The 15,822-nt window shown below is 34.9% G+C and overlaps 1 protein-coding gene across 1 annotated transcript in view; it reads right to left on the bottom strand.

Moving 5' to 3' along the window:
* Window positions 1-3,529: 3,529 nt before the first annotated feature.
* The window catches only part of GTF2A1L (general transcription factor IIA subunit 1 like), a 31,481-nt gene continuing 19,188 nt past the window's right edge, over window positions 3,530-15,822 (bottom strand). The window contains exons 7-9 of the mRNA XM_090281270.1: window positions 11,861-12,115; window positions 11,097-11,186; window positions 3,530-3,719 (exon numbers count right to left, since the gene is read on the bottom strand). Coding sequence (XP_090137396.1) covers window positions 3,612-3,719; window positions 11,097-11,186; window positions 11,861-12,115 — 453 coding nt within the window. The 3' untranslated portion in view covers window positions 3,530-3,611. The remainder of the gene's footprint in view (window positions 3,720-11,096; window positions 11,187-11,860; window positions 12,116-15,822) is intronic.

The raw sequence follows: 15,822 nt of genomic DNA, 5'->3' as shown, positions 1-15,822 counted from the left end.
AAATATAAAAACAATCATAAGGGAAGCCTTTCCCTTATGAGGTGGTCTCTAGAAAGCTGTGTGTATTCTTAAGCTATATAATCTCTCATGAACAAATCATGAAAATATCAAATGCTCAGGAAATTTATATTTCTACCTTGCATTTTTTTTCCACAGTGTTTGATACTATCATTGGTAGGTTGCAAAATAACTAAAAAGGGTTAATCAACCTGGAACACTTCATCTTAACTTGCATATATTTTCAAGAGGTATTTTGTCTTCCGTTCATAACATCTTTAGTTTTCTCAAAAATGTATTAAGTCCACGTGTAAATTAAGCTTTTTGTCACAAAGATTTTCATAAATATGTTCATAATTGGGAATAATATTTTATTAATATTGAATTTCTAAGAGTTATTGCCATGGACTACTTATAATTTACGTTTCTTGTTATAAATCACAAAGTTCCCAACTGGATTAGAGTATATTTACACAAAAAAACAGCATAATATTAACCTACTAACATAAGTCAAAAGAAAATCTCCCACTAAATTCCCCTGCTCGTGACTGCAATTAAATGTTGCTATTTAAACTAAGATTATTAGTTTTCCTACACAATTTAAATGATGAAACTGAGTGCCTCAGCCAGAAATGGAGTCTCACTGACCTACGAAGTCTTGAGATATACATATGATTATTTATACACATTATTATATAGCACATTGAGTAAAATAGGGAAAGAAGGTATTCCAGGCAAGGCTGGTTGGTCAGTCCCTAATACGCTAACTATGCAAACTCAGTATGATCTTCTTAGTCTACAGGGAGAGGTGGAATATATGTGAGGATGTCAGCACAATAAAAAGTTTGAGTTGGGAATTATGATACATCAGACTTGCGCAAATTTCATTTAACACAACAAATTGTAACCTCTATAATTATAACCTCTACTTATAAAAGGGTATAAGATGACGTTTGCCACGGATTGTATTTATAAGAACTTAGAACCTGCTTTTGACATTTTGTTATGATATGCAACAAGAAATGTTTAGCTTGGACCTGGTGAAGAGGTTCCTAAAAGTAAAAGTAATATAACATCAAAGCCAAGTGTTGGATAAACTCCACCAACTCACAAGACTTAAAGAATAATTCTCTCTTTTGGAACAAGATTTGTCTCACTCTATCTTTAGTGCATGCATTAAAAATATTTTTAACTATGAATCATGACTCCTCAGTAGGTAGTGAAATCAATTTATTGAGTCAATACCACCATTTTTAAGTGCAATAGAACAAAATCAAATAGAAAATATAAGAGGCTATCTTGTGCTAAAGACGAGCATGATCTTCTGAAATTTTTGTTTCATGTGTTATGTGTATCTATGTATATGCAAATATATACTTGTTATTAGTATAGTATATAAAAACTGTAGAAATCACTCACTCAGACAACTTCTCAAAAACCAAAATTTTGTCTACCATTATATGAAACTAATAAAAGGGTATGAGGTCCAAAATAACTGAGCAATCTCTTAACTCTCTGCAATTACCATGAAAACTATCATCATTTATTTTAGCATGCAAGGATAATTATTATTGGACTTTGTTTTATTTTGTGATAAGCCAACTTTTAAATTGATTTTTTTTTGCATTTTTAAAAGATTTGAGGCATGAAGGCATGCAGAGACTCAAATGGAACAACTGTGACTTTTTTCTCTAACGATAAAATGTACCACATAAATGAAGATGGCCTAGATAATAATAGTATTTGTAATATGCCACTAAAAAAATAAACCATTGAAGCAAAGTAACATTTTAAAATACGCAATGGAGAAAAGGAATTTTAGAAACAACTATTATTGACTTTCCCAAACACTTAACTAACATATTAAAGGCCAATTCCCAAATGAATTCACCTGGTCAATAAATTCAGTCCTTAATTTGAAATAAGGTTTGTCTACAGCATACACAGAGTGACCAGATGAGCCTATAGGAGGAAGAAAGGAAGAAGAACACAAAGTGTAATCCTCAGCCCTGGAGGAGTCACATTTCAAGGATAGACACAAAGACTATGTGGCTTCTTTTTGCTTTCCATGTAGAAAAGATGACCACCTCATGGTAGGCAACATCCAAAGAGAACCCACAGCACCTGGAAGTTCTCAGTAGGCAGAGAAGGATCTGGAACAGCAGTGGTGGTAGGGTAAAGAACAATCACGCTGAGAACAAAGAGGACATAGCTGGGGAATCTGGTGTTGGAATCAGCCCACTTACTAGTACAAACTGAATCCTTATGCAGCTGCCACCTTTAGACCAAAGATAGTATCCCACATATGCTGTCTAAGATCCAGAAGAGATTTATCCAGATTTTGAAATAATCTACCAGTAGCAGCTCAGTCCTTTGGTCAAAACAAGACAAGTGTGCAATAAATTAAATTCTCTCATTGGGGTTACCTTTGAAAAAGAAATGGGGAATTGTGACCTGTCAGACCCAGGTATCCAATCCTTAGGTGCCTTTCACCGACCATAACCCTCTCATCCTAGCAGTGCCTGGTGTGTGACAGTACTGTCCTGAAGAACACATTCAGAGTGGACACTGGGGATCCTAAATTTAGAGAACATGTATACTCTACCCCTTAAGGGAAGCAGAAGGATGAGGAAAATGTTTCTTTGATGGATTTGAATCTACTAAGGAAAAGAGTAAAATAGAATAATTTGCTTTGTTTTTATTGGTGCAGGAAAATGGGAGCTATGTTTGTTTTATGTTATTTTTTTCTCTCCCTGATTTTAAGACAGTTATCCAGGTCTTCTTGTTGCAAGTAAGATTAGGCAATCTCATCTGGCCAAAGCAGAGGTTCCTGAAGAGAATACTCTTCCTAACAGATGTTTTAGAAAGCCTAAACTCAATGAGGGGATTCTCTGCTAAAAAAAAAAAAAAAAAAGGAAGAGGGGGATTATCTTTGACACATAAATAGTTTGCAAAGGGGCCTTCCACTGTAAGAAAAATAGAGAAAGATTAAGAAGAGAGGGAAAACACACTATGGCTAGGAAAAGGACCCACTCCTCCCTCACAATTCCCCAGAGAGATAGGAGGCTACAGAAAGGACCTGGCCACAGGATAAGCTCAGAGACTGATTCTTAGCTCAGGAAACCTGGCCTCAGCAAAGATTTCCATGTTCATGTGCAGTTTGCACTTAGCAGAGGCATCTGCCTCCAAAGGACCACCTGGGCTTGCACAATCAGCAAGTTGCTAGTAAGGAGTATAGACTAAAAAACCCAGAGAGGTTTTCTTGAATATCCTGCTACTTACTTAGTGAGAGGTGAGAGGAACACTGGCCCCAATCTAATAACTGATACCTACATCAAGATTAAATAAGTGTGACATTTCTCATGCTCCATCACACATGATGCATGTATGGTATAACGAAGTTGTTGTTGTTTTTTAAGAAATCTTTTTAAATTAGTAAATGAAAGAAATATAAAACAGTGCATTTGTATCTGCATCTGAATTATAATTTTATTAAATTTCATACAGTGAACTAAAAATCTAAGCAGCCCTGTGGACTATATTTAAATAAAAGTAAGTTTCACAATACATAATATAGTCCCACTGATGGTTACAATATATTGAGCTCACAAGTTTTACCACTCTGCATCACCAATGGCTTTTGCAAATACATAGTCTCTGCCTCCAAAACACATAACACCATCTTTCAAATAGAATTTCCATTTGTTCTTGGTTCGATGAATCTGGAGGGAGAAAAATAGTCTAAATTAACTTTAAAGTCAAAGGATTATTTACATTCTTTGCATATCACATGATTATTCTGACCCTAAATGGGAGTTCTTTAAAAATAAGACGTCCTCAAGATTGTTCATTCATTCATGCAGCAAATATTTGAGGTTCCTAAGCATCAGATAATGTTTTAGGCATTCGATATATCATTTTTCTAAAAGATATATGTTTGTGTGTATATACATATATATTTTTTAATACGCAGAAAAGAATCCTATCTTTGAAAAGTGTACATTTTAGTAAGAATGGGGGAAACAGAAACCTAATAAGTACATAAATTATATAGAATGTTAAAGGCGATAACTGCTATGAAAAATAGAGTAAGAAACAGAAGATCACAAACACAGAGGTGGGCTTATAATTTTAAATAAAAGAGACAGAGTGGGCCTGTCTTATGAGGCAACACTTGAGCAAAGACTTGAAGAAGATGAGGGATAAAGGCAGGAAGATATTGACCGGAGAGCATTCCAGGCAAATAGTACAGAACTGCAAAAGTCCTGAGAAGGGGCATGCCTGGATCATTAAGAACAGCAAAGAGTTTGGGGATGTCTACAAAGGAATAAACAAAGAGGATGTAATTAATATTGTGAGAAATTTTTAGAAGTCATGTTTCATTTTGAAGAAAAAGGTCACAATAAAGCAGTGAGCAGGATCAGAAGATATAGCTTATAATCTATTAGATTCTATCGGCTGTTCTTTGAATTCAGTAAATCGGCCTTGATACAGACAAAACAAAAACTAGAAAAAGCTACTACCTCAAGAGGTAAGAAATTATAAAATCACTATTACCTCTGGGTAAACCACAAACTACTACATATTTTAAAAACCTTAGGAATGTGTGACCTGAAATCAAGGTTAAAAATTAAACCTAGTTGTTAACTGCAAGTAGTCAAATCAAGGAAGACAAGTCTATGACTACTATTCAGATGCATTTTGTGAAAGCATAATAAAATACAAAGGATAAACCCCTATTTGTGTTGGAAAAAAAGTCCTAGTAATTGAAAATTTCTTCTCAGAGTTTGACTCCCAAATTTTCCCTTGCACGTATGTATGTTAAAAAGTCTCAACACAACAATGACAATAGAATCCTGAACTCAGCAATGGTGATAAAATTTGACTAGAATTAGGAGAACAACAATAGCAGTACTAACTCATTCAAGTAGCTTTATCAAGTGACTACATTTATTCTAAAAATGCAATAAAGGTTAAATATTAGAAATTTATTGATTTAAGAAGCATATTAGGGACAGACGCATTGAGAGCAGGCTGACAGCTCTGTGGCAGGGACGGTTAGGAGGCAGAGGGATCCAGCAAAAAGGAAAAAGGACTCGTGGACATGGACAACAGAGTGGTGATGGGAGCAGGTATAAGGGGGATAAATGGTAATGAAAATACAATAAAAAATACATTTAAAAGAAAACTATATTGTTAGACCTAAGGAGACAAATCATGTAATCATTTCCAATGACACTGGAAAAGCACTTGATAAAACTCATGTATTTTTTTTAGTTTAACTCAAAATAAGAATCAAAGGCTATGTCACACAATCACACACACACACACACTCCTACTTCAGCCTAAAAGCCATTGACTTAATGCTTAGAGAGGAAAGACCTAAAGGTATTCTCACTAAAGTCAGGACGTAATCAAGGATGCCCACTATTATCCAACTTTTCACTCTAGAGATACGAGCCAGTACAATTAGACAAGGGGAAAGTATAATTGATAGTAACTCATGCAATGAGACAAGAAAGAAGTCAAGATATAAGAATTGGAAAGGATTAAATAAATTTGCAGATGTAATGACCACATGTATGATAAACCTAAAATAATCAATTTTTTAAATGACTTAATAAGAATTCAGTATTGATACAAAATTAACATACAGAAATGCATAGCCTTTGTGTATACATGTAACAATTAAAAGGTATAAAGAAAGAGTCCATTTACCACAGCAACAAAAGAGAAAAGAACTAGGAATAAGTGTTTAAAATAATTGATCTACTGGCACCATTCAACACACTCTCCTCTTTGAAATATTTTCATTTCACTTCTAGAACACCCGGTTTTCCACCTAACACTCTGGCCACTTTTTAGTTTTCTTTACTGATTCCTCGTCATCTCTCTTACTTCTCAATTTTAGAATGTACCAGGAATCTTCTTTGTTTATATTCATCTCTTGGTGGTCATAACTAATCTCATGGCTTTAAACACCATCTATATGCTGATGAGTCCCAAAGTTTGTATATCCAATTCATACCTCTCCCCTAAATTCCAGATTCTCATTCAACTGCTTCACTATCACTTCCTGAATGTTCAATATACATCTCAAAAAGTTTAAAACTAAGCCACTGACAACCTCAGCCCCAAGCCTCCCAGTTTTCCCCATCTCAGTAGGGAATGTCCAGGCATTCTTCTAAGTGCTCAGGTCAAAAATTTTATTGGAGACATTCTTTATACCTCCTACTCACACCCCATATCCAGATCCATCCATAAATGTTAATTCTACCAACAAAGCATATTCATATTCCATCCACTTCTACCAGCTCCACTACTTCTACTATTACTCTTGTCTAAACCACCATCCTCTCTCACCTGAATTAATGTGTCCCTTACTAGTTTCCTTGTTTTCACCCTTATCCCACACTTCAGTCTATCATAAATAAGGTAGCCAGGGGTGGTCTTGTTAAAAATATAAACCAGATGTCATTTCTCTGCTCAAAACTCTCCAATGGCTTCCCATCCAAAAGCTAAAGAGCCCGCTCTTCACCCCACTTACTGCTCTGACCTCCTCACTGTCCCCTGAGCACACAGATATTTTTCTACCTAAGGGTTTACGTATTTACTGTTCCTGCTATCTGATGCTTACATCCAAATAGGCACATGGTTCATTCTCTTACCTCCTTTTGATCTTTATTCTATCACATTCTTCTGAACACCCCATCTTAAATTGCAGCCTATTCCTGCTTAACATCATTAAAATACCAATTTCTAGTAATTTAATGTGATCTCAATGAAAATATCAACAGGGTTTGTTTTGAACAATACAGGCTGATTCTAAAGTCAGTACAAAGAAATAATAACATTTAGGAAAATTCTGGAAAAGTACATTATGAAGTACTTGCCCTATTAGATATTAAAAACCTTAATACTTACTGAAATCAATGTTGTACAGGCCAATGAACAGACAATAAAACATAAAATCAAAAAGCAGACCCAAATACATACAGAAATTTAGTAAAGAAAGCATTCTCTTATCAGTGCAGACAAGATAAATTTTTCAATAAATGATGTTAGGTAAAATGAGTAGCCACCTAGAAAAAAAGAGTTTGAACTTTATGTCACATTATACACCAAGATAAACACCAAATTAATCAAGACTTACATTTAAAAAATAAACCAAAGCAATACTAGAAAAAAACATGGGTGAATCCCTTTAAAATCTTGAAGCGAGAAAAAAATTTCTATTCATGACTCAAAATTTAGAAACTATAAAAATAATGGTTGACAAATTCAACATCTGCATGAAAGAAAGAGAAAGCACTGAAAGCAAACTACAGGAAAAGTATTTTTGCATATAACAAGGCTAATTTCCCCCAAAATAACAGAGCTCTTATAAATTAACAAAATTATGAACAAGCAGTTCACATAAATGTAAATACTAATGGCTCTTAAACAAAAAGGTATATATGTTACTCTCTTTAAAGGACAGGGTGTAGAATACAGTGTGTTACCTTTCAGGCTTCTACTTGAATAAAGAGACTCTATAAGTATATTAAGAAATTAAAATAACTGGTTAGTTATTTGTACTCAAGGCAGGAACAGGGATACTGGTAGGAAGTACAAATGGTGAAAGAGTGGGAACCACAGTTTTCCTGGCATACCTGTTATAGTGTTTTGTTGTTTTTAATGATGTATATGCTGTACCAATTCAAAACACACACACACACACACACACACACACAGAGGGAGAGAGGAAGAGAGACAGGGAAGAGAGACGGGAAGGGAAGGGAGGGGAAGGGAAGAGGGAACAGGAGGGGAAGGGAAGAGGGAACAGGAGGGGAAGGGAAGAGGGAACAGGAGGGGAAGGGAACAGGAAGGGAAAGGAAGGGAATGGGAGGGGAATGGGAGGGGAACGGGAGGGGAACGGGAGGGGAACAGGAGGGGAGGGAAGGGAGAAAGAGAGAGGAGAGAGAAAGAGAGAGAGAGAAGAAATACTATGCTACATAATTAGCAATTACTCATTATAGTAGCATCTAAGGGACAAAGCCAGCTATAAGCAAAAGTTTGATACTGTTAAATAAAGATGTAACATATTCAAATAGTTTCACATTTAACTGTAAATAGTGTCCTATTTATAGCATAGAACACTCTCATCTATAGTAAAAGGTTTCATTTCACCATTAATCTTCCCTATGATATCCTTATTACTTTACCCTTTGTATTAATCTTAGACATTCCCTAGATTTCTGATATAACATGTCCATACACTTTAAGTAATTCTCACTCAGTATGTTGACTAGTAACCTTCATTTAACCTTTTCTCATTGTACATCTTAATATTTGCAAAGTATTTTCCCAATTGTTAACTTATAAATTTTAAAGGTAAATTCCATACGCTAACCAAAGCCAAAAAGATACTTTAAAAAAAAGTGCTTCTCAGGTTTAAAAAGCATGCAAATCACCAGGGGAGTCTTGTTAAAATGCACATGCTGATCCACTAGTCTTGGGTAAGACTCAAAATACCTCATTTGTGACTCTCCCAGGGGGAACTGATGCTACTAGCCTTCCAAACACCCTCAGTAATAAAGCTCTTAAAAGACTACTGAAAAGTCAGTTTACTTGAGTCTTTCAACACTACCTGAAATGAGCCAACCAATAACCAGAATTGGGAAGTTACTCTTTTATAAAAATTCACTGCCACAGTGGTCTTTCCCACTCTACTCTAACCTTAGAGATGCATTCTCTTTGCACGCTATCTTTTGACTTCATCACTTCCTTTAAAAAACCATTCTTGTTAACACTATACAACTAATATCACTCCTTCTATCTACCCCACAAGGCTGTTGTAAGAAACAAATAAAAGGAAAAAAGTATAAGAAAATACTTTGAAAAATACAAAGCACTGTGTAATTAATTACAAGCTATTTCCCATAATGAAATACAACAAGGAATACTCTACACATAATGGTCTAGAAAATTCTTTGTGCCGCTATGGAAGGCACATATAATTGCCTTATAATGTTTTCTTCATAGAAGGCAATATACTGTTTATAAAGAAGAAAACTAAGTTTTGTCCCTTTTCTATTACCTACTCCTTCTTATTTTTATGTTTACCAGCATCTGAATTGCCATCTTCTATCTATATAAAATGTTATACAGGAGAAAACAAAACTTATTTTTAGAGAAAAGGATTTATTTTTACAATACTAAATACCATCCTCTGTTTCATCTGAGTATTCTGAAATTGTTAATGAAAAAAAGTCAAAGATGTAAACATGCGTTAGTCATCAGGGAATTGCAAATCAAGACCTCACTGAGGTACCACTTCACACTTACTATGATGGCTAAAATCAAAAAGTCAGTTTATAAGTGTTAGTGAGAACATGGAGCAATTTAAACTCTCATACACTGTTGATAGAAATAAAAAATGGTACAGCCACTTTGGAGGACAGTCTGAAATTTCCTTAAATTATTATCACATGACTCAGGAATTCCACTCCTAGAGAGAAATGAAAATATATATTCACAAAAAAAAAACCTTGTCCACAAATGTTTCTAGCAGCATTCTTCTTAATAGCCAAAAGGTGGAAACAACCCAAATGTCCATCAACAGAAGAACGGATAAACAAGATGTGGTATACCCAGTCAATAAACTAGTATTTAGCAATAAAAAGGAATGAAGAACTGTTACATGCTACAGCATGAATGAAACTTGAAACAGTGTGAGAAGAAACCAGTCACAACAGACCACATAGTAGCTGATTCCTATCATATGAAACCCTAGAATAGGGAAATCTAAAGAGACAGAAAGTAGATTAGTGGTTCTTCAGGCCTGGTAGTGATGCTGGGAAGAAATGAGATACAGTAGTAAGAACTAATGGGTATGCAGCTTCTTTTTGAGGCAATAAAAATGTTCTAAAATTGACTGTTAACAGTTGCGCATAACCATGAATATACTAAAAACCATTGAACTGTACACTTTAAATAGGTAAATTATACAGTATGTGAATTACATCTCAAAACTTCTAAAAAATAAATATATAAATATGCATAAATAAGGACAAAAACTGGCCATTCTACTACATAATCAGTTAAGTGTTGTTGTTGTTGTTTTAAGAAAAAAAAAAGGAGTATATTTTAGTTGCTAAAGTTAAATTGCTACTAACTTAATTTCTAGGCTTGAAGCATGAGAGACCTTCAACTCTCCCCTGTCAATCATTCTCTAAAATCCAACTAATCACCAAGTGCCACTGATTCTTCTATCATAACCTCTGAAGCTTCCATGTTCTCCACTGCTATCCTTAGTCTGGGCTCTGGTTACTTCATGTCTGCACTATCCCTGTTCTTACTAATTTTCCTCTTTCAAATCAGCAAGCACTGCCAATTACAATTAAATCCAACTACAATTTTCTTAAATTCTTAGAAGACTAATGTCCACCATATCTGGATTTCTCCTACCAGGATTCTGGATTTTCTAATCTCCCAACTCTGTTCCCCACCCAGCCTCATTTCCTAACACATCTGAAAGGAAAACAGTTTAATCAAGGCAGAGCTATCGATTCACTGTCCCTTGTACATTCTACACGAATTTCACATTAAATGCCTCCTCTCCACACTTATCTACATCCTACAAATCATTCAAGACCTATTTCAAAGACCCATATCACCCATGAAGAATTTGTGGAGAACTCCAACTAAAATGATTTATTGTATCTCCTAGCCACTTTTAGGACATACTTATATGTGTCACATATCTTAGCCTTTTATTTACATGTCACTCATCTTAGCATCTGACTTACCTGTCACATATTTCAGCTTTTAATTTACCTACCATCTTATTGTGTAAACTTCTACTATTCCATACAGAAAAGTCTTGTTTCAATAAGATTGTCACCTCCCTGAGACAAGGACTATCACTTTTTTTGTATCACTAAGACCACCAGCACAGTCTTACACTCAAAATATACCCCCAAAATTTATACAATTAGCTATTTCAAGATTAATTTAACTGTGACCTAGAACTCACCATCACGTTTCCCATCATTTTACACATTTTTCTACTATTAATGCAATTAATAAACCCAAAATGTAAAAGGTAAACATAGTACCTTGTCATACTGACAGACAATCACATTATCTGTGTCGAACAGGTCTGACACATCCTGGTCACTAACATCATCTCCAGAATTTAAAGGGTCCTAAAGACAAAAGATGGTCACATTAAGGAATTTAATGATGTTTTGAATTTTTTTTTAATAGACATATGTAAATAATGAAACTTGGAGAGACAGAATAGTAGTGTACTTAAAAGTCAAATAGCCTGAATCCCAGCTTGGCCACTTAATAAATACTGATCTTGGGCAAGTTACTAAAACTACTCATATCTCAGTTTTCTCATCTGAAAAAAAATGAGGACAGTAATAAGATCCACAGGGAAGTGAAAATGTCAAATAATATAAGGCAGGTAAGACAATATGGCACCTGGAACATATATAGGGACACCATAAATGATAGTTAAACTACTTACATGTTTCTTAATTACCATATTCCACAAAGATCTTAGTACATTTATTAGGATTAGAGTAGATACTATATGCCGCTACCCTGGCTGCCTTCTTTACCTCCACTCCCATACCCTAAACTTCCCACAATATCTAGTTAAGACCAACAAATATAGTAGCTGATTCCTAAATAATTAACTGGCTTAAATTACAGTTTAAGATTAAAAGTTGAAATACTAGAGTACAAGTAAGTCTCATTTAACACTAAAGACAGAGTTACTCTTAATTATTATTCCTCTTGGTTCTTCCAGAGTCAAGTACAAATGTTATAAATTTAATAAAGAAAGTTTCAGCTTAAAAGTAATCCTCACCTCTTCCACAATGTCTATTTGAGGGTCTTCATTATCACTACTGTTAACAGTTGAATTTAATATATTGTCGGCTTCTCCTTCAAGTAGCTTCAGGTCTCCTCCATCAATACTCCCTAGAAATCCATTCTCATCTACATCCCTTGTACTTCTTATTTCATCACTGGAAGATGTATCACCAGTTCCATCTATTTGAATTATTTCATTAATATCATCATCAGTTACATGAATGCTTAAACCTGTCTCAGCATTATAATCCTAAAAAGAAAAAAAATTCAATAAAAGTTTTTCAAGTAAAACAATGTATATAAAACACTGAATCACACAAAATATAAAAATACATAAACATTTCACAAGTGGTCACTTAAAGTATTTCTTTCCTATCAGACCATGTTCCCTAACTATGAATTTTAAGATGCACCCAACATTTCTATGAAACATAGAAATAATTTTAAAATTGTAAATAAAGTAAACCCATCCATAGTCATACATAAATAGCAAATAAATTCACTGCTTTAAGATAATATTTACCAGTATTTATACACCTTCAATTTATATAGTACCTATTAGGTTTTAAATATTTCATATTGTTTTAAACAATAATTTAATTAAATGAAAAGCAACCGGCAACATAATGCTCAATGAACAAATAAAAAATATAAAGAGTTGTACTAACTGAAATAAGCAAAATACAAAAGGATAATATAAATCAAAACTGATGCAACTGAAAAAGAAACCAACAAATCCAAAATTACAGTTGGAAAATTCAATATTCCTCTCTCAGTAATCAAAAGTAGACTAAAATTCAGTAAGGATATAGAAGATCTGACCAACAAATAAACCAGCTTAACCTTATTGACATGTATAGAATACTCCACCCCAAAATAGCCAAAGTATACATTCTTTTAAAGAGCATACAGAATGTTCACCAAAAAGACTACATTCTGGGTCAACAGGTCAAACCTTGACAAATTTAACACACAGTAAGTATGTTCTCTGAGTACAAAGTAATTAAACCAGAAATCAGTAACAAAATGATATGCAAAATCCCCAAATATTTAAAAACTGAAGAACACATTTCTCAATATCCATGAGTCAAAGAATAAGCCATAAGAGGAATCAGAACAATTTCAATTGAATGCAAACAAAACATAACATCTCAAAACTTGTGAGAAGTAGCTAGGACAGTGCCTAGAAAAAAACTGGTAATATCATATAACTATATTATGAAAAAAGCAAGTTTCAAATCAATGGCCTAAAATCTACTTTAAGAAACTAAAACAAGAATACCAAATTAAGCTCACAGAAAACAAAAATAATAATAAAGAAAAAAAAAGAAATAAATGAAATTGAGAACAGAATAAAGTCAATTAGACTAGAACTTCCATTCTTTGAATAAATTGATAAGCCTCTAGCCAGACTAACAAAGAAAAAAATAGGGGGGAAAATAATATCAGAAATTTTAAAAAGGGTGTTGCCAAAAATCCTGAAGACATTAAAAGGATAAGGAGAAAAAAGAGAGCGCAAGGAATTGAGAACCTTTTTGAAGGAAAGAGACACACAAGTCCAGGAAGCAGAGAGAGTAACAAAAAAGAAGAATCCAAAGAGGTTCACACCAAGACACATCATAATTAAATTTCTAAAGGTTAAAGACAAAAAGAGAGAATCCTAAAAGCAGCAAGAGAAAAGCAGTTAGTTACATGCAAGGGAGGTCCCATAGGACTGTTAGCTGATTTCTCAACATAAACTTTGCAGGCCAAAAGGGATTGGCACAAAAGTGATGAAAAGCAAGGACCTACAATCAAGATTACTCTTACCCAGCAAATATATCATTGAGAATGGAAGGACAGATAAAGAGCTTCCAGATAAGGAAAGCTAAAAGAATTCATCATCACCAAACCAGTATCATGTGAAATATTAAAAGGACTTTTTAGAGAAGATTTAAAAAGAGCCAAAATATGAATAAAATGGCAAGAACCACATACCTATCAATAATTACTTTAAATGTAAATGGATTAAATATTCCAATCAAAAGACATAAGATGGCTGAATGGATCAGAAAACAAGATCACAAGATCCATACATATGCTGCCAAAAAGAGACCCACTTCAGATCAAAATACACACACAGACTGAAAGTAAAGGGATGGAAAAATATAATTCATGCATACAGAAACAAGCTAAAAAAGCTGTAGTAGTAATACTTACATTAAACACAATAAACTTTAAAACAAAGGCTATAGCAAGAGACAAAGAAGGACCCAGCAATTCTACTTCTGTTTTATTTGAAGAAACCCAAAATACTAATTCAAAAAGACATATTCATCCCAATGTTCACTGCAGCATTATTTACAAAAACCAAGATATGGAAGCAGCTTTAGTGTCCATCAATATATGGATGGATAACAGAGAGGTAGTACATATAATGAAATATTATACAACCATAAAAGAGTGAAATCTTGCCATTTGTAACAACATGGATGGACCTGGAAAGTATTATGTTAGGTGAAACAGTCAGACAGATACAGACAAATACCATATGATTTCACTTACATGTGGAACTGAAAAAAATTAACAAACAAAACAGAAACAAATTCATAGTTAGAACAAAATGGTGGTCTCCAGATGGGAGGGTGGTTGGGGAGATTAGTGCAAAAGGGGAAGTGATTAAGAGGTAAAAATTGCCTGTTATAAAAACAGTAACAGGAATGTAAAGTACAGCATTAGGGAATATAGCCAATAAAATAATAATTATAAATGGTGTACATGGGTACTAGACTTATTGGGGTGATCATGTTTTAAGTTATATTAATATCTAATCACTCTGTTGTATACCTGGAACCAATATTGAATGTTAACTGCAATTTAAAAACAAAAAATCATATGCGTATACATACACACACATTATATATATATGTATATCTACACAAACATATATATGTATATATAAAATGGTCTGTCCAGAAAGTATCCAGCCATGTACTATACGAAAATAGAAACATTTATTGAAGAAGATACAAGCTACAAGAAACGTTGTAAAAAGGACAATGATGCCTCAATCCCCTTGAAAGTAGGCACCTTGGGGCCTGACAGAGTTCTCCCAACCACCATCAGCTGCCCTGTTATATTTTCCTGAATCTCATCAACAGTCTGAAATCTCCTCCCTTTCAAAGGTGATTTTAGTTTTGGGAAAAGCCAGAAGTCACAGGGTGCCAAATCTGGGCTGTAGTGGGGCTGAGTCACCTGGGTGATTTGATGTTTCAAAAAAATACTCTGCACGAGACGTGATACATAAGTGTGTTGTCATGATGAAGCTGCCAATCATCAGTTGCCCATAGCTGCAAATAGTTTCCATGGAGAAATGTTCAAGCTTAACACAAAATTTGATGCAAATTCATTGCTGTACTCACTCACTCAGTTGGGCCCTGGCTGGTTTAGCTCAGTGGATTGAGCGTCGGCCTGCGAGCTAAGTGTCGCTGGTTCGATCTTCCAGTCAGGGTACATCAGAGAAGGAAAACTCTGACTCCAAAAAACCTCCGCTGCCTTGCGGCATACCTCTTCAGGGGAAAGGCTAAGGGAGTAAACCCCGACAGAAAATCCGGAGCCGGAGTCCCTAAGGCGGTTTGACGTTGTAGTCAACACCGGCAACTCCTGCGGCGCACCTGAACCCAAGCTGTATCGACTCCGTCTTTCCCTTGGACCCTTCAGCTGCGAAGAGAGGGGGGGTCTGCTGCATGGGCAACAGCAGACCCTCCATATTACCCTGCCCAGGCTCTGTAGCTTCAGCGTCATCGCATGATGTCGATTCAACACGGGAGGAGACAGATACCATGTCACTCCCGAGTCGGACTGCACAGCCATTCTCGGCGGTGCAGATAGACTCTTAAGAAGCTACACCATCGTCTCTCGAGACGGACGGCTGCCAGACTCACTCAGTCATTTTGAATGCGACAGCCACACAGTACA

Source organism: Furipterus horrens, unplaced genomic scaffold (genome assembly GCF_987537825.1).
Source record: "Furipterus horrens unplaced genomic scaffold, mFurHor1.1.pri manual_scaffold_6, whole genome shotgun sequence".
Lineage (NCBI taxonomy): Eukaryota > Metazoa > Chordata > Mammalia > Chiroptera > Furipteridae > Furipterus > Furipterus horrens.
Note: the sequence above shows the minus strand (reverse complement) of the source record. Positions and strands in the feature narration are given on the sequence as shown.